The sequence below is a fragment of the Haliaeetus albicilla genome, chromosome 14 (genome assembly GCF_947461875.1).
Source record: "Haliaeetus albicilla chromosome 14, bHalAlb1.1, whole genome shotgun sequence".
Classification (NCBI taxonomy): Eukaryota; Metazoa; Chordata; class Aves; order Accipitriformes; family Accipitridae; genus Haliaeetus; species Haliaeetus albicilla.
The window spans coordinates 35,327,665-35,347,426 of NC_091496.1; the positions used below are offsets into that span (position 1 = coordinate 35,327,665).

General features: G+C 36.4%; 1 protein-coding gene across 7 annotated transcripts in view; it reads left to right on the plus strand.

The window, feature by feature from the left end:
* Positions 1-19,059, plus strand: part of SLC16A7 (solute carrier family 16 member 7) — an 83,670-nt gene extending 64,611 nt beyond the window's left edge. For all 7 annotated transcript variants that reach the window (XM_069802261.1, XM_069802260.1, XM_069802265.1 and 4 more), the window contains exons 3-5: positions 6,430-6,573; positions 8,047-8,859; positions 11,468-19,059. In XM_069802261.1, coding sequence (XP_069658362.1) covers positions 6,430-6,573; positions 8,047-8,859; positions 11,468-11,739 — 1,229 coding nt within the window. In that variant the 3' untranslated portion in view covers positions 11,740-19,059. The remainder of the gene's footprint in view (positions 1-6,429; positions 6,574-8,046; positions 8,860-11,467) is intronic.
* The last annotated feature ends 703 nt before the right edge of the window (positions 19,060-19,762 follow it).

Here is a 19,762-nt window from a genome sequence, read left to right on the forward strand (position 1 = left end):
AGATGACATTCCAGCAGCAGAACTAAGTACTTGCTTAAAGTGTTTGTGGTTGAAGGAGCTGTTTTAAAGTGAAAGATAAGGCTCTACTTTAGCAAAATATTGGGGATTCTTTGCCAAACAAAGCAAATCAGCTGCTGCAAGTGGATTTTATATTTTGTAAAAAAAAAATGAAAAAGGAAAAGGAAAAGAAAAAGAAAAAGAAAAAGAAAGAAAAAAGAAAAAAGAGAGGAAAAGAAGAAAAAGAAAAAAGAAGAAAAAACAAAAGAAGAAAAAGAAAGAAAAAGAAGAAAGAAAAAGAAAAAAGAAGAAAGGAAAAACAGAAGAAAGAAAAAAAAAAGAAGAAAGAAAAAAAAGTCTGACTGATATTAACAAGTAGCTTATCCTTATGTTAATTCTTGGAGCTCCTCGGGCTTTTCCAGCCTTGTAGGAAACAGAAATAAAAAGTAAAGCCGGACTGGAAAGATAGCTGCGTTGTCTCTGCAGAGCAGATGGCTAAAAATGTACTTGTGTTTAAATCACTTGACTTGACAGGATGCAATCTACAATATTGCATTAGTGCAACTTGAGATATTATTATTGCATTTATTTTCAACTTTTTTCAGCAATTCCCTTTATTTAAATAAATGTCTTATTGTTTAGACTGAGTCATTTCAGGTTGCTTTGTATCAATGACACTATGAACACTGTGTGACATAGTCAATGAATGTTTAAAAAATTACCTCTATATCAGGAAGGTTCACCTCTAGTTCCATACTAAAAATAGTGCAGGTAGCAAAATAAAAAGCATAAATGCACTGGCTGTATGTGAAACAAATTACAGATGTAGATGGTCTTTAATTACATCATTGTACTACAGCAGTGAAAAATCAAACCAGAACAAATAAATTAAATACTAAAAACAAGGTTATATACTTTTAAAAGAAACTTTAATTCCTACAGTGAATATAAATATAGAATAGACCCAAAGATGACATCTTTATGGACATAAAAGACAATTATGGCAGCTTGATACTGCTACAATCCAATCCCTACTATTGCAACCATTCTGGCTAGTTATTACACATTTAAGTTGCAGAACATTTTGTCATCCCTCACAGAAAGTGGTGTCTATTTACGGGAGAACTGTCTAAAGTAAATATATTCTTTTTCATTTTGGTAAGAGAAAAACTGATGGAAAAGAGAAAAGGCAGCAAGAATTCTAGTGTCCTAGATTCTCTTCCTTTTATAAATTAATGGAGTGTACCTAATACGTTTGGACTTATAAATGTTATTCTACCTGAGAGCTGAGCAAGATACAGATTTTATGTCAAATAAATCTTTTTTATTCTATTTCATGGCCTTAAAACTGATCTGCCTCTACTATTACCTCAACGTATTATGAAATGGAAATATTGTTATCTGGTTTGCATCCTTTAAGCTTTTAGAGACACTAGATATAAAGTTGTTGCACTGTCTCCAGAGTCAGATCATTTTTTGAAGTGTATGTTTTCTCAGGGCTGAAAAAAGTGAATAAATGGATAGATGTGCGTACATAAGTGTGTGTATCTCTGAAAGTGTAACTATATGAGAAAGATTATTGAATGTATAGTGCATAGTCTGAGTCCTGTATTCATTTCTACAAAAATACCAAGCAGTACATTTCTTTAAAAAGAAACTTTAATGTTCGAGCTATGTTTAAACTGTATTAGCACAATAAGCATCTTTTAAGGGGAAAAAAAGTGATTATTTCTTCAAACATCTGCTTTTTAAATCTACTTATTATTCAGTTATGTAATCTTTTTTATAGCTTTTCATTTACAACAGTATGGCTTAGCAGAAGAAGGAAGATTTAAACGGTGATTGAAAAGTTAAACTTGAAAGGGAGAGGCAAATATGGATAATTGATACCTTTGTTATTATACGAAATAATTAATCTGCTTTGTAAGCAATATATTTCTTCCTAGAGGTCTTGGTATTCACTGAAGACCAGCGAGAGCAGCTTTGTCCTCACATTTTGCACAATACAGATGTGCAAGTGAACGTTCTGCTGAGCCCTCAAAACAGAGCGTGGGCGTCGCATTATTATAGGCTTTGTATCAAATATCACAAACAGCTCCCAAATGCATGAGCCAGTCTCTGCTCACATAGCTGAAATGGCTTTTGCCATCTTGCCCTTGACATATGACAAAGAATGTGAAAAGCTGCTGTTTTTTCTTGTCTTCTAAAGCATTTGTCCCCTGCGCAGCCCTTCCTGAAAGGGTTCTTCAGTGGCACCCGTTACGGTCGCTCTCTTATTCCTGCTCACACTCTGGTCATTTGCCTCAAACAGAAAGATATAATCCAAAAATACAGCCAGGAGATTCTTAGCATATTATGATAATGGTCTTAAATTTGGTTTAGGGAATGTATAGTCTTTTGTGGCTGATGGTTTGTAGGTGCTAAGGGAGAGATCGGAGTAAATATTCCTGTGGGCTTCCTGACTTAACATCTGTTGCGTAGTTACTTCAGGAAAGTAGACTCAGGGATCCAGCAGTCCTTCAGTGCATTAACATGCATTAATGTATAGCATGATTTTGGCCAGGTTACAGTACTTAAACAGCTTAATCTTCCTTCTGCTAAAAAGAAAAAAATATGCAAGGAATATAGGTACCTGCTGGCATGTAAGCATTACTTAAATAATTATAGAAGCTGTTAGATGTGAAAAGACATTTGTGCATGGCTAAAAAATGTATGATGGCAGGCAAACAGCTGGAATTTATGTAGATTCCTATATGTTAAGGTATGAATATGCATTATTTTATGAGACTCCAAAACCAAATATATACACAGATGTCACAAGAAAATATTTAACTGGCTGATCAGATTGGAAGGGTTCCTAGGTAACTTAAGGAGTAAGCTTTAACTAACTGTATGGCTTATAGTAGAAGTAAAATTTCCCACATGCACAAATTTTAAATCAAAATACTGGAATATACTAAAAGAAAACCCCAAATTAAATGGAGCTGTGGTGGTAAATACACAGCATTAACTTAAGGAAAACATCTCCAAGAGAAAATTATGTTTAAAGGAATTTTAAATTCATAATACATTCCAGATTGAGGTCATTTAAAAGTACAGAGCTCAGACCCATCAGACAGCTTTGTCTTTCCTCTGGTGTCTTCATCCACTGCCTACCTAAATTAATCCATCCATATTTGACCTCAGCTAACAGGTCTCTTAGGGGAGGCTAACGCTGCATGCTTTGATCTGCAAAGCTGTAACTTGGCTTAAGTGCCACCGCTAAGACCTGCAGAGATGCAGTTTTCTTGGTCCTGGTAAGGAACTGTCTGCAAAATGAGTTCCCTCAAAGGAGAGGGAAACTTGCCATTTCTGGACAACCCCCAGAAACGTGACCAACCACCCACTAAAAAGAAACCTCTTCCCCACACCCCTAAACAAGGAAGAATCTGGCTCATTTTCCTGTCCTACAGGAGAAGGAAGGAAGGATTGATGGAACAGTATTAAAGAATATTGTAGTCAGTACTCCTTGGGAGTGAATATTAACAGCAGAGCTCATCTTTGTCCTTGATTATGGTTGGAAAACCTTGTCAGTGCTGTGCAATGCAGTCTTTTTGATCTATAATTTTATTAAAAATGCTAACAATATAGCAATATTGCACAACAATCTTTTTTAATGCCATTCCTCCCTTTCCAACACTTGATAGTCTGCTATGTGTGGATTTACCGTATCTTTTTCATTTGGTCTCACACCTATCCTTCTGGCTTTTCACGCTGTCTTTGTTTAATGAGAAAAGAAACATTGCTAACAGGTCTATCTCCATCATAACTGAGGTATTTATCTAAGGGTAAAATTCAAGGTGCTGCCTGTAGTGAATAAATCTGTAAAGAGTGTGGTCAAATATTTCCCTGCTATGATGCCTCTTTCCTACATTTTTTTCTAAGGATCAGCAAAAGAATATTTTCAGTAAGGCTGCAGCAAGGCAACGTTTATTACAGCAGTAATTTGGGGGGACGTCAGAATGTTGACAAATACTAACCAAATTTTTCATGTACAGTTTTGTAAATACTTCCATTTCATCACAGGAAAAAGAACTTGAAAATAATTTTAAATATCATTATTTTGATATCTTTGAAGTGAAATACTGGTATTGCGTTTAGCAATGGTAACTTTTTTTTTTTTTTTCAGAAAATTGCCTTAGATTTAATTTATTTTCAAAAGTATAAATATTATTTGATATTGAGATGAAACTTTTTGCTTTGAGTTAAACAAAGAGTTCCAGTTAAAAGGGACTTTTTTGACCCAGAGAAAATATTTGTATTGTTCATGTATTTCAAAAGGGCTTTCTTTCTAATTCAAACACGAGCCAAACTACTGATTGTCCAAACATAGCTCTATAAATAAAAAAATGGTGATTGAACTTATGCTTCAGCATAGTTATTGGAACACAAGTTTATTAAGACAGGAGAAGTAAGCATGATATATTTGGAAAGCGCTTGGAGTGTGATTTGTCCATCCTTCATGTTTCACTGCTTGCTCCATATGGCCTCAAAGGACAAAGCCCACCACGCCACTGGTCTGCTCAGTGGTCCCCCCCAAATGGAAATAAAGAAGCGTTAGCTATCTCATAATACAAGCTGTCGGTGAAATGTCTTAGTGCTTCATAGGTGATTTAAAGTCTTTTAATGAATCTCTGGGCTATTGTATATTTGGTGGGCCATTCCGTGCTGGGGATGTTGGTTTCAATATCCAGTTATGCTCAAGCTGCAGCTCAGTGAGCAGCAGAGCTTGATCTCCTGTGCTTGTGTGCGCGTGAGACGAGCCCTAATGCCTTCGCTCTGAGCATCCTTCACCTTCACAGTAAAATTGCCACCCTGTTTCTCCTCTGTGCCCCCACCTACGTGAAACAGTACAGCTGCCTGGGCGAGAAGATAGATTGCCTTTACTGGTGAAAAACGGAGTGTAATGGTCAGTGTCTGCGCTGCCCGGACAAGGAGCCTTCTAGGAGCTTCCCCGGGCTCCTTGGGACCCAAGGTGTTTAATGAATGCACAAACCGTAAGATCTAAACATCACTCAAACCTTTGCCCTTCAGTCAAGTTATTTTCAAACTGACCTCTGGATTCACAAGCTATTAGAAAAGACGAGCGGGCACAGGACAACGCTGTTGGAGAAGCTTATTTCTGTAAGGAGCTAAGCTCAAAATTGATCGTTTGGCATATGCTTAAGTCTTTTGTTGTTGATATGCAAGTAGTAATTAACATTTACAATACAGCCCTAATAATACTTTAAACATTCAAGGTAATTCAAACAGTGGAGTCTAAAATAACACTGTACCTATGAAAATACACGTTTAAATTTGGTTATATTTGGCTTTTTCATGGAGTTTCTGGCATTTATTCCTTTAGATATTTATAAAAAGAGACTTAAAACTGTCACCAGTACAGTGAATGATTTGCAGTGAAATCAGATGCAGAGCTTGGCATCCCACTTTATGCCAGGTGCCGGCTTTATCTTGAGTTTGAAATATATTGCTTTTTATTATGGTTTTTTTTATTTATTTATTTTTGAATTGGATAAGTTTAGTTATTGCAAAAGCAAGACTATTCGTAATGGTTTGGGCCAAATATAGTGCAGTCAGATGGTATGCAGGTTTACCTAAAGAGCTTTGACAACCTCTTAATCTTGATATGTAGCACACCGTCTATTCTAGTCACGGTCATTTAAAAAACATATAATGCATGTCATGCTAAATTGCACACTAGCTGTTTGTTTAGTATGGATGTAATTACACCATAAATTGAATTGCGGTTGGAACTGAAAAACAGACCTGTAGCAATATTTTCAAAGTTTATAGGTCTTTTTGCTAAACCGCATCTTAGATTTTCCCAGACACCCTATAGTCATCTTACTGCCCATTAACACTCCTTTCTGCATGAGGTAAGGGAAAACGAGCCTCAGGGGCCAGCGATTTACATTCTGATTTGACAATATTTTTAAGTCTATGTGTAGTTTTAAGTAGGAGTCCAGGACATGCTACAGTACTAAGGTCAGTTATTAGTTTGCTTGTCTGGAGATTCCTCCTGCTCTGTGGAGTTTTGATATCTGTCTCATACTTGAAATTCTTCGGTCCTTGCACTTTCAAAACTTCCATTGACTGATCTCAGTATTGATTGCTTGTGAACTGTAACAATCCCTCTTGCTTGTCTGATGTCTTTAATCTTTTTATCCGTCTCCATGACTAATCAATATTTATATTGTCGTGGAGGCAATATATCCACATCCAGGCTCATGTGTCTGCAAACTCACAGAGTGTGTTTGTAAGACAAATTGGTGTAGAAACAGCTAAACGATTTCTGGGATGGAGGAGGAAAGCATTCCAACATATCCTAAATACAAAGACGTGTGATGGAGTTACCTGTTACCTGTTAATGCGTTTTCTTTCTACCAACAGGTCCCATAAGCAGCATTTTGGTGAATAAGTATGGTAGCCGGCCTGTGATGATAGCAGGAGGTATCCTGTGTTCATTTGGAATGATTGCTTCTTCTTTCTGCAATAGCGTCCTGGAACTTTATCTATGTATTGGTGTCGTTGGAGGTAAGAGTCCTGTTTAAAAGGTATTATTATATTATATTATATTACATTATATTATGTTATATTGTATTATTCTATATTATATTATTTCTAATACTGTTCTACAAATGAGCCTTACTGATCAAGAACCCACTGTGCAAGGCATTGTACAAACGTAAACCAAGAAGGTACCAAGATCAGTTCATTTCAGCTACCTGAACTATCTAATCCTTTAAATTAGCTGGTATGATGTTAAATTATTTCTTAGGATAATTCAGGAACAACTGATGATTTTATTCGATAAATGCTGTATGTATGTAGTGTTCCACACTGCACTGTAATTATGGTATAAAAACTGATTGGCTTGTGACAGCACTTATTACAGTCATTTGTGTAGAATTTCATATTCATTCTTTTAGCTTTCAATCATGTTGCACTTCAAACAGGGTGGCAGAGGCTAGCAGAACTCTAGTAAAAATGTGAAAGCTAGTACCAGCTTTCTGTAGGTTTGTAGATACATATACTCTCACAGAAAAGTATAACAACTTCCAGCTCAACAGCTTTCTGTTTAAAATCCCCCAGGGTCAATCCCCAAATAAAATTATTCATATATCATCAAAGGTAGGGATATTGCCTAAGGCAATGAACAACAATGATCATAAAGCCAGTAAATTAAATAACCTGCTTATCAAAAGTTGTGAGGTGTTTTTTAAACTACCTCCTTAGAATAAGGAAGGCGAGATGAAATATTTGTAGGTAATAAATGAATGGGGTAATACTTGTTCCTACATTCAAGCTCGTCTTGTTTTATGTTGGGACTAAAGGAGTCCTTCTTTGTTCAGTGATTATTTCTTAAAGCTCTTATTTTTTACACCCTAAACTTGGGGCCCACTGAAAGGGTGGGTGGTCTGCTCCGATGCATGTCCTCTACAACACTTCCTTCCACCTTTAGTTGTGACTTCCATACCTGGGGAAGTGGAGCTGAATGTGCTCCAAAATAATTAGCCATCTTAAGCTCCACTTTTGTATACAGGTCTGATCTTAAACAGAGCTGGAAATAAGAAATGAGGAGATTTATGCATTTAAATACACCCTGAATTCATTGTAGCTGAGGTGACATTTAATAACTTTTGTGAAATGAGCCAAGAGAGAATCGCATTATAGCTTAGTAAATATAAAAATGGTGAGTCAAGGCCCCGATACTGTCATTCCTCTGTGGATTCCCCTGTCTCTATCATTGCTGAAACACAACAAGGAGTTTTGGGTTTTATTGCAGTGTTACGGGGGGAAATGGCAGAATGCCACCACAACACAGTCTTGTGTTAACACACATAGACAGCAATGAAGCTGTATTTCATTCCCTGATGCTAGTTGGTTTCTGTCTTCGTTGGAAACCACTGGATTAGATCTTGGTCATTTTAAAAATAACTTGGAAGAGGTGTGATATGTTTTTCAGTGCATGACCTGCAATAATACTGTCTTTTATGTGTTGTTTAGGTCTGGGTTTAGCTTTCAACTTACAGCCTGCCTTGACCATGATTGGCAAGTATTTCTATAAGAAGCGTCCCATTGCCAATGGATTGGCCATGGCTGGAAGTCCAGTGTTTCTGAGCACATTGGCACCTCTCAATCAATTCCTCTTTAATGCGTTTGGCTGGAAAGGAAGCTTTCTCATTCTGGGAGGACTTCTTTTGAACTGCTGTGTGGCTGGGTCACTTATGAGACCTGTTGGACCGAAAACAGTCCCTCCTGTGAAAAAAGATGTTGAAAAAGGCACAGGAGATTCTACCTTGCACAAAAACAACAAGAAGTCTTTTTGGCAAACTATGAATAAATATCTAGATCTGTCCCTCTTCAAACACAGAGGGTTTCTGATCTATTTGTCAGGAAATGTCATTATGTTTATCGGTTTCTTTGCTCCAATAGTATTCTTGGCTCCTTATGCCAAGCACAAGGGAATTGATGAATATTCTGCTGCTTTTTTGCTATCTATCTTAGCTTTTGTAGACATGTTTGCTAGGCCTTCAATGGGACTTGTAGCAAACTCCAAGTTTATCCGGCCAAAGATTCAGTACTTTTTTAGTTTTGCTGTCATGTACAATGGCGTCTGTCATATCTTGTGCCCTCTGGCAACAAATTACACTGGCTTGGTGATATATGCTGTATTTTTTGGGTTTGCATTTGGAATGGTTAGCAGCGTTCTTTTTGAGACATTGATGGACCTCGTTGGGGCTGCCAGATTTTCCAGTGCGGTTGGACTTGTCACCATCGTGGAATGTTGCCCTGTGCTCATAGGCCCTCCTCTAGGAGGTAAGAGTCTCTTTTATTCCATTTTTTCAGACATTACAGCATAATCATGCGATTTAGCATTGAATTAATATAAACACTGTTCTTAATGTTTAATGTTTTCGCTGTGACTGTAGCATCAGTTATCTTTGGGCTTTACAGCTGCAAATCCACACGAGAATCTAAAGGCATACATTGTATGCTTGTGCAATAGATAGATTAAGAGCATTCTCTACTGGCCCATCAATCCAGGTGATAAATGTGTGTTTTCCTGATAGCACATCGTGCTAACTTTGCAGCCTTGATTTACGTGTATTCAGCTCCAATTTGCTGTTTGCCAACACAGTTCTTACTCTCTTGAATGGGTCAAATCCACCGGTCAGTTGTGAAGATCTCACGGAGCAGCTTATAGTTTCTCTAACCTAGTGGCAGCACGAGGAGCACTCGCTTAGAATTAAAATAGCAACTTTAGTTTGTCTAAACGGAGAGGACTGGCATTTCCAGAGAGAAGAAATTGGCAGGGAGGTGCCAGACAGGACAGGGCGTGCTCAGCAGCCTCGGCAGGGTGCACGCACGGTGGGATTCCAGCGCGGTGCCGTGGAGCGTTGCGCCCTGGCGCGAGTTCACACCACCGCAGCCGGTCCTTTAGCCTCTTTCTAGAGACAACACATACATGTAAGGCAATTCAGAGTGCGAACTGACTGAAAGATGGCAATGTTGCCAGCTTCACTCTTTTCAGTGTAACGGGATCTTAAAGGGAGCCTGAGGGTATAGCTTGGACTATATTCATAACTTTTGGGCCTCCAGCACCCAAAATGATGAAGACTTTTGTCTAAAGTTTTTCTGTTTGCTTGCTTTTTAGTCAGTACTTAGTAATGCTGTTAGTAAGTTTTATAATCTTAAGGTTTCTGATGATATAAGAGACTAAAGAAATAGATGCTCAAATCTTATTGAAAATTACTGGTTGCTTGTGTATGTGTCTATTGCAGTGTAAGCCCAACAGTATGAAAATAAAGATAGTGAGATTACCGGCCTTGTGAACATGCACTATACCCACATAAACAGTGCCACAAAAGACAGCAAGATTACGTGTCTCCAAAACCATTTATACATATCAAAGTATTTTGAGGGTTAGTCAGTATTTCTATGAAAATAGCAATATGTCGAGTGAAATTTTAAATATGTGAAAACAAATCCACTCACTTCAGTGCAATAATATTTGTCCAAGTGCATGTTTAAAAGTCCTCAAGATATTCCATATTTCCCTCAACTTGTAAGATACAAATTGAATTTGGTAATGGCAGAACAGCATCGCTTCTCACACAGACTCTTCCTATGCCATCTAGTGGGGGGAGGGAGCCTGGGACCACCAGAGTCCAGCCTCTTCTGTTAGGTTCTGAAATCAGTATTAATATTAACTCTAAAGATAGTAAATCTAATATTTATGGAGCAATAGCAAATGCAACTCTTTACTTTTCAGTATATTTGCTTTGCGGAAGTTTTGAAAAGCATGTGTTTGTGCTATAAAAGTATGAATTGATTTATCATGTTAAATAGAGACACCAAAGGGGATGAACATGTGGAAAAGCTGAATTCCAGTTTTGACTAGTTTATATCCTTTAAAATATTATTCTGAAGTAATGTTAATGCGGAATTTCATTTTTAATCATCAGTTTTATGAGACTGCTCACTGATAAAAAAACAGTAAATTGTACTGTTTACACTAATAGGTGAATTATGCACTTGCAGTGCTATTTGAGTTTTTCCTAATACGGGGCTGGAGAAATAAAGAAAAGACTAAAACAATTTAATGGCTTGTAAATGTGTATTAGGTGAATAGGCTGGCATTATGGCTTCAACCGAGTAAAAGCATCTAAATACACACTAAATTGAAGCGCGTGGGTTATCCTGTGAAATTCAATGACAGTGTAGCAGAGTTCAGAGCTAAATACTTGGATACGTACGAATGTTGATTTGGGAGTTGGGAAAATTTAGAAAGAATGGCTCACAAAGTGGAAGGACAGTTATATTTTATTTTCCTTGTCATGACCAAATTAATCTCAGAGGTGTGGATGAAATTTTTAGGGGCAGGCTTCATAGTTTAAAACTCAGCAGTTGAGCATGAGAGCTGAAGGGACAAGCCTTTCTATCGCTTTCACCAGTCACAGGAAAGTAAAAGTGAAAAGCAGGCAGTTGATGCACAGTGACAGCAGCCTAAAAAGGCACATACCTCTTCATCCTACTGTCTGTATGCAGCCTCCGTGAGTGTCAGACAGTCACTCCAAAACAATAGGAAACAAAATTAGGAGGTGAATAAAATAATAAGGCTACGTAGGAATGAAAATGAAAGAACTAAAAAACTGTCTGTCATTATTCGTTAAGCTTTACTTACTTTGTTCTTCAATATTTTATCATTGTCGGTGATTCCAATAACAATTGCTATCTTGACTAATCCAGATTTCATTAGAGTTCCTCTATATATGTTAGACAATTTGAACACATTGAAAATGCTTTTCTGCTCCAACTTCAAAACCAAGCAATATATAGCTCTTTCTCCGAGGGAAAGATCTAGATTGTATTGGGTATCCTATTCTAAAGATTCAGTTTCTCTCTTCTCGTCTTTGTATTTCAGGCTGGTTAGTGGATGTTACCGGTGAATACCAGTACATGTATTTTGTCTGCGGAGTGATTGTGATTGTGGCCAGTATCTGGCTGTTCATTGGCAATGCCATTAACTACAGGCTTTTGGCAAAAGAAAAGAAGTTAGAAGATGAGAAGCAGAAAGCGCAGAAGAACGCTGACTCAAAGGAAGCGGAACCATTAACAAACAATGAGAATGAAGATGCTGCCAGCAGAGCAGAAAAAGGTCTTGAAGATCCTTCAGAAAGAGAAACCAATATTTAATCTGCAATATAGCTCAGAAGGCAACATTTATGACTTCCATTAGAAATATGTCTTCAAGACAGAGGCCAGGTTTTGTGGTAATAATGATCAGTCACAATATTGGATGGGAACAGATTTTTGCCCCATGGCAAGACTCTAAGTTAAATTACTATCTACCGTTTATTTATTTCAGTGATACAAAATTGAGATTACAGAGGTAGTGACTCCATGCAAATGAGTCCATCAAAGTATGAGTCTGGACAATCAAGAGTCAGGTAAACCCGACTATAAAGCCTTCCAATGAAAAACAGTTTTGTGTCAAAAGTATATCTAATGCAAAAGTATCTCCTAGTCTTATTTGGGAAGATACTTTGTGTTCATCTTTAGAGAATTGTTAAAGTCTGTTGAAATAATCTGCCCAAACTGTACTTACCACTAATATTAAAAAGGATATAAGCTCAAACATTTGTTTCAAAAGAGACAGAGTACCTGAGTGAAGCACACTGAAACATTTTCTCTTTTGTATGCCCACTAGATCAAAAAGATACATTATGTCTGTATAAACAATTATAATATGGATGTAAAAGTTAAGGCTAGAAGATGAACAATTGGTGGGCACCATCTCTAAAATACAATAAACAGCTGAATTACAATATATTCCAGAAGTTGTTTCCTCCTGTGATAGGTGACTACATTGTACTTCAACATATACATTTGAACACAAAGTACGTTCAGACCTCACTAATTCAAACTACGCTAAAATCTGCCTGTACATAAGAAGAATTTAAACCAAGATTTACATCCCTAACAAGAGTGGCAATTAGTTTGTTTGATTAGGTAATCCTGTATGGCTGAAGGACCTGGGCTGTGAAGCCTTCTTCCTAAAGGGACTAGATTCAGAACCTGTTACGAAGTCAAAAAGATACTCACCCTTGGATTTTGTGGCCTGAATCAGTTTCGTGGCAATGACTTCAAAGTAGATGCTTGGGTTTATTGGCAAGTCATTAGTTGCTCTGCTGAGAGGAGATTTAGGGTCTAACTTCAGGTCTTTGCAGACAGGTAACTTCATACCAGTTCTCACCTCCCTTTCCAAAGTATTTAGTGAAAAGCTACTTCTTTTTTGTAATGCCAGTTCAAGCAAAAATGCTGCAAGGCACATTGACAGTGCCAGTCTGGAACCTTTGTACTGACGTATTGTTTTTGTGCAGGATATTTGGTCTTGTGTCTACAATTTCACACAGACACCCATATAAATCAAAATGTACATAATTGTTCTTCTTCCTTTAGGCAAAAGAAAGCATAAATATACAATTTTACTTTCAGAAATTATTTAGCATTGCACTTGAAAGGTAAAAGTGCAAGCTTCTGAAGGTATTCAGTGAAAATATTTCTGTTCTATTTGTAGGTGAGGAAAGGTGCTATTCATTTTGGAGAGATGCATATACATGCCTCAGAAGTTGTGAAAATTAAGGGTCTGATTCATAAAACATTTATGCACTGTTTATGCAGGATACACATACCCTCAGTTCCAGGAAAAGAATATCATTCATTTTAGCCCTCTTTTAAATCTCAAAAAGTTGCAAATATATTGGACAGACAACTAACTGTGCTAAACACACTTTGAAGCACCAATACCAAAAGAAAAAAAAATAGTAAAATCTAGCAGATTTTAAGAAAGCCATTTCTTAAGAGTAGTGTTCAATATTATTATTTTCAATCTTCTAAAAATTTTGGTAGTGCTTGCTTCTATTTTGCTGGGTTATCATCTTATATACTATGAAGTTCCACAGTAATGCTGAACTTTTTCATTATCTCAGCACTCTTTGGGGGGAGAAGCATCACGGCTCTTCTCACAGCATGGTACAGAAATGAATACCTACTTTTTACCTAATTATATGCAGGAAAACCAAACATCTTCTACAAGTCCTGTAATTTTATAGGCACATCAGCAACAAAATATGTGCATTTCAGAGTTTGGGGAGAAAATACGGGTTAAATGCTCAGATTTGAGTGGTGAACTGTGTAAAGGAGAGTGATTTTGTCCCAGTAAAATTAAAGTTCCTCTCCTAGCCCCCAGCTTCAGAGAAGAAATAAATACACTGCTCCTCCTTCCGAACCGTAGCCCTGCCAGCAGCCCACGAGGTAAAAGCATTGCTCTGTTTCTGGCTAAACAAACATACAGGGTGATTCCAGGATCTGTGAAGGCCCTACGTGCCCAGAGCCAGAAAGCGATTAGGAGTTTCATAGACACAAAGCTTTCATACAGTGAGGAATATCAGTTATAAATACTGGATTGTAAAAGATGAACTGAAATTTTAGCTAAAGAATAGTCATCAGGAACATCACTCTGCTCTTGACAGCAAGCGGTAGAAAGGCAGAGGTTATTTGAAAAGAGATTAATATAGAGGCTGAACCAAAATGGCTGAGGCAAAATTCTAGGTGCTTATTATCTCTTTGCAAAAAAACAGCGTCATTAAGAATACAAGGTAGAAGACAACAAGTGTCAACTTTTGACTTAAGTCTGCTGAAAGTTGCTGTTGAGTAAATAAAGGACTTAGGAAAAAGATGATAAAAAAGGGCTTTCAGGAAAAATGAAAGCAACTTACCTGTTTTATGCAGGATTAGAGAATACGATGCAACATGGCATAGGAAATAAGGGAAAAACAATGTTCCTCGAGCCATAGACACACCTGACCACCAGGAAGAAAAATTATGTTGCTATCTCAGCAGAAATAAAAATTTGAATAAACACAACCTTCTGCAGAGATACTACTCTTTCATCTCTGGTCAATTATGTTAAAAAATAATGGGAATAAAAGAGCTGCTTTATCACCACTCACAAAGTGCAATTTTTAATCCCAGAAGGTAAGATGATGTAGCAGGCAACTGGAGCAATATAAAGTAGGAACTGAGGCAAGTGAAACATTTCCTTACACCTCCTTCATTACTTTTCCTCTTATTACTAGCAGCAAAATAAAAACCATCAGAATACTCTTGATATTACTGAATGTTAAAGAAGTTAAAATCCAGAGATGAATGAAGAAAATTGGAACCATATCTATGCAAAAACTGCCTGGAATTAAAAAACTGTGTCTTCCAAATAACAGGTCCTAAAGGGGCAATTGCCTTGTATAGGTAGCTCTTATTTCTAAAAGTAGTAATAATAAAAAATTGCCTTGAATCACCTCTATACTGAGCAGTAAAGTAGCAAAATGAGTATAACTTGCCTTCTAACCCCTGAATATCACTCTTACTGAGTTGTAATTTATACTGCAAATCATTTCATCATTTCGTTTCTGCTTTCAGGATAAGACCCGGGTATATACCATCCCTCTAAATTCCCCTGGTTTCTTTTAATTGCCTCACCCCCTGTCCGGACCACTGCACGGTCAGGACTAGGAGATGCCCCAGCCCTACGATAAAGAACTGTACTCTCAAACTTCACGACGTGCCACATGCATCTGTTACGCGCTATGGAGTCTGTAGTCTCTGTCAGTCAGCGCAAGGAAATCCTTAATTGGTCTTAATCTCACTTATACTCATGTACAGTTCATCCTTTCCATTTCTCTGCCACAATATCACTGAGCCTAATTACCATCTTGCTCTTATTTGAGCAATCAAGAAAAATAATGCCAAAATTTTAAAATTAGTAGGAAAGGGGATAACATCAATAATATTTTTCCTATTTAACATCAAGGTTAAATTTCAAGTAGTTTCAGAGTACACATCCAGATACTTTTATCTCTTTAGGGGTTTTTGACATCATACTCTCTAGTAGCTGAAGAGTTCTTCTGTATTGCCCTTTCCAACTCCAGAGAAAGACTTCTCACTGATAATTCTCAGTACTTTTTCAGGAACATATCAAAATTCCACCCCTCCCACCTCTCCCTATTGAACTGTGGTTGCAACTGTTGCCAGTTCTGTATTTCCATTAAGTTCACAAAAGCATCTTTTTATGTGAAATCCTGTAGCATAAGTAGTCAGACTACAATCCTTTTATTTCAGGAGTGTGATTTGTGAACTGTTTTGACGGAGTTAGGGAAAGTCTTATTTTATCTTCAAAGAGATTTTTTTTTTTTTTTTAAATTGTGTTGTCCTTATGAGAGGGAGTTCAACTTCTTGCTGAAGTGAATGGCAGCAGTTTCACTGACATCATGATTCAAAATTCACATGAATTTTAATGGTCTTCTCACAAATCAGCATCCAGTGTGCTTAGAAAACATTTGGCAGTGTGTACCTAATTGTTACTCCCAGAGAACTCTCATTCCTCTTGAAGGTCCCCCACTCCCACCCCCAACCATTTTGATGTACCACAGAGAATTTGGACCTGGAATATAGTGACTTTTTTCTTAAATGCTTTCTTGTCATTCTCTTTCCTCAAATGCCTAAGCAACATTTTTCACACGCTATTTTCAGGTCTGGATGGTTGTGAGTGTTAGCGGGGAGATATTATTCAGATGGATGATAAGCTACAGATGCCACATACAGCCAGATTTGGGGCAGCCATCAGGATTTCACTAAACAAAGCCAGTGACCAGTTTTATAGATGAACATGCTGTAACCGATAGCGACAATTTTGCCTAGAACAAAATTGAATCAAGGCGACTTTTGTTAGTTTCTCTATAGATGACTATTTTTCTACTCACAGAGAGGAATATAAAGGAAATTTTTAAATAATTATTTTCAGAGATGACATACCAATTTTAACAAGGCTCTCTGGATTTTTTTGGGGGAGGGTGCTTTTCTGATATTTGTGCATTTATATATTGAAAGTGTTTGCATGTATTATCACATTTTTGATCACAATTTGCATAAGCATTGCTATGTAATTTCAACATAATTTGCATGTTGTTGTTTTGCAGTTCAAATTTTTCTCTTCATCTACCTCTCAGTTGAAGTTTGGAGACTTGCACGACCCTGGAAGAATACGGTTAACAAAAAGTATAATGATAATACCTTTACAGACTATTAGAAAGTCTCCCAAATATTTGAAGCTACCTAGCAGTTCTATTTTTAAGGCAGTGCATATTTATGACCAAATTCTTTGTATCAATTGGCATAGCTTTATTAAGTCTAAAGACTTAACCCATACTGGTGTAGTTTTTATATCAATGAACTGGTATAAAAACTCAACGTGTCATTTAGATATTCAAAGTCTACTGCCCTTTCTGTGAAATACTGGCCTTCCTTTTTTTTTTTTTTTTTTTTTGTTTGTTTGCTTTCTTTCCATTTCTGAGTTAGTGGAATTAAATGGAAACACTACTTAGTTGATACATCAAAGCAGTTTTAAAAAGTATTACAGAACACTTTGCAATTTGCATCCCTGAAAAAAATGTTTCTTTGGTTTAGAAATAACACAGAGTTCTAGCTTGCTTTCCCTTTTGTGGGGCAATTGAGGGAGATGGTTACAAAATGTTGGATCAGGGACAAGGTATAATGATTGTTCTTCATATGCTCTTTACAAAACCAGAGATGATGATTGTTTATTCAAAGATATTCTTCTTTTTAGTCTGCAAACCATTCCTGCCTTCTAGGACCTAGTACAAAGTCTACCGAAGCCAACATAAAAAAAACCCTATCATCAGAGTCAAAGAGCTTTATCAGACATTGGAGGTGATGTGCCTTCAGTGGAGGCTTCAGCCTTATTTTCTCCGTATCAGATCTCAGGAGTATCAGATATAACACAGCAAATGCAGGATTTGTTGCAACTGGCAAATTTAGCTACACCTGCGTAATATTCCTAATGAATCAGTCCCTAAATTAACGCACAATATGTATTATTTTTATAGTCTATGTAAATAAAAAAACCAAACACCATAAACTCTGAATGTAGATTATAAAATATAGAGGATATATTTAAATAAATATCTGAACAAATCTGTTTAACCCCAAAGGAAATTATCTATTTCCTTTCAAGCCTTCCTTCAGCAGTTTATATTCTTCATTTTTCTTATTTCCAGAGAAAATGGTTTATGTCTTTTGGGAATGTATATATAGACATATATATAAGGGAATATATATTCATATGTGTGTATGTGTGTATATATGTATTCCCCTATATAAAAAGCTCTAATTTATATATATTATATATATTTATGTATATATAAAATATATATAATGTTTTAGAGTAAGTTGCATACTGTGCCTGATAAATGAAACATATTTGTAAGCAAATAAAAGACTTCAGCAAATGACAGAAGAATTTAAAGGTTTTCTCTAAGAGTGTATTTTATTAATTTTTCAGTTTCTGCTGGCTTTATTTATAGTAGAAATTCATTCAGAAAACTGCAATATTATGTAACACTGGTATTTCAACCATGACTCAGTTCAAAGTGGCCTAAGATCACTGAGAATTCTCCTTGTTGTTAGACTGTAAAACCTACATTGTTGCTGAGGGGGTTGGTTGGGTGTTTTTGCCGGGGAAATGCTAACTAGATGATCTCTGAACAGACTGCAACACACAGGCTGAGTTTTCATCTATTGCAGTATGTATGACAAGATCATACGAAGTATTGATGGACATGATATTCTTGTAAAAAGTATGGAAAATGAGAATACTCAAGGCCCTGCAAACAATATTCCTGTTAAATTATTATGGGCAACTGTCCAGAACATGAGACTCTAAAAACACTGACAATTTTTCATACCTTTTCCAGGTCTGGGTTTTTTTTATTTTGGGTAGGCAACCCCATGAAAAGTCTAGATTTGCCTCTGACTCTTTAAAAGTCCTACCTTAAAGTTATTGAGAGATTTTTCAGAGTGGTACATAAAGCACATGTATAAATACCCTTCCTGAGGTGTGACATAGGTGCATTTTCCACTTTATAGCCTACTTGGAAAGTTCACCATATCTGCAGTCTACCAACAGAACTTGGTATTGCTATGCAATAATTAAACATGCAGTAGCCATTGTTGTTGACTAACAAATTTTTTTTTCCTTTTTGTATTTTGCAATACTGTACGGTTTTTACTTGAATATATCGGCTAGATTTTTTTTTTTTTTTTTTTGACAATCATTTATTAGCTAGAGGTGCTATTTATGTTCCAAAGAGATCTGGGTGAATGATAACATTCTCATTCTAGATGCCAAATTCTTTTTTTGGCCTGACAAAATTCATTGTTCATAATGTATATTAACCCTGTAAAATGCTTATGCACTGCATTACATTGTATTTAAATGCAATTTTGCTCATTAACTTCTATTCCAGGCTTGTACTAGTGTCTAATATGTCAGGTTTGTCCATATATATTTATGGAAAATTACAATGAAAAATGTGTATGATAAGCAATTGAAAAAAAAAAGAAAAATGAAAATAAAATTTCCATGTAAAGTTTCTGAAAGGATGTAAATGGTGGGTTTTTTAGACTCTTTAATAGTAACCTATTTACACTTTTGAAGTGTGCAAATATTAATAGATATATTAATTGATTCACTATTCAAATGTAGGTAAGATCTCAAAATCACTTCTCCTCGCATACAGAAACAGAACTGGAAGATTTCCTGTGTAGGAAAGATACAACTAGCAGCAGAACGGGCTACCAGTCCCTTGCAATTCCTAATTCTACCATAATTATGATTTAATCTCATATGTTACTCAAATACCATCTGGACACCCAGGATTTTTCCCCATTACTCTAACTGGGATGTTTTTTCTCTGTTCCATGTACATGCTATATCATTCATTTGTCACTAATAGTTGTTTTCATACAGAAGAGGAATTTATCCATATGGCTTGAAATAGTGGATGGCGATAACTCTATTTCATCTCATCTTTCTAAGCATTCCCAGATCCTATGTATTTGTCAGTTGACTTAAGGTTATGATTTCTTGCCCTGGTTAAATTGGTGTTTATTTATAGAATGTGATTGGATAATTAAAATTAGACATATTAAGGAGATATTAGAGATAATATTAATATTAGAGATACTAACGTCCTTTGCATGCTGTCTACACACCTTTTACACAGAAGCACAATAAGCTACTAGGAAACAAAAGTGTAAAAGATGAACTATTGAATAAGAAAGAAATAACTTTGTCTATGAA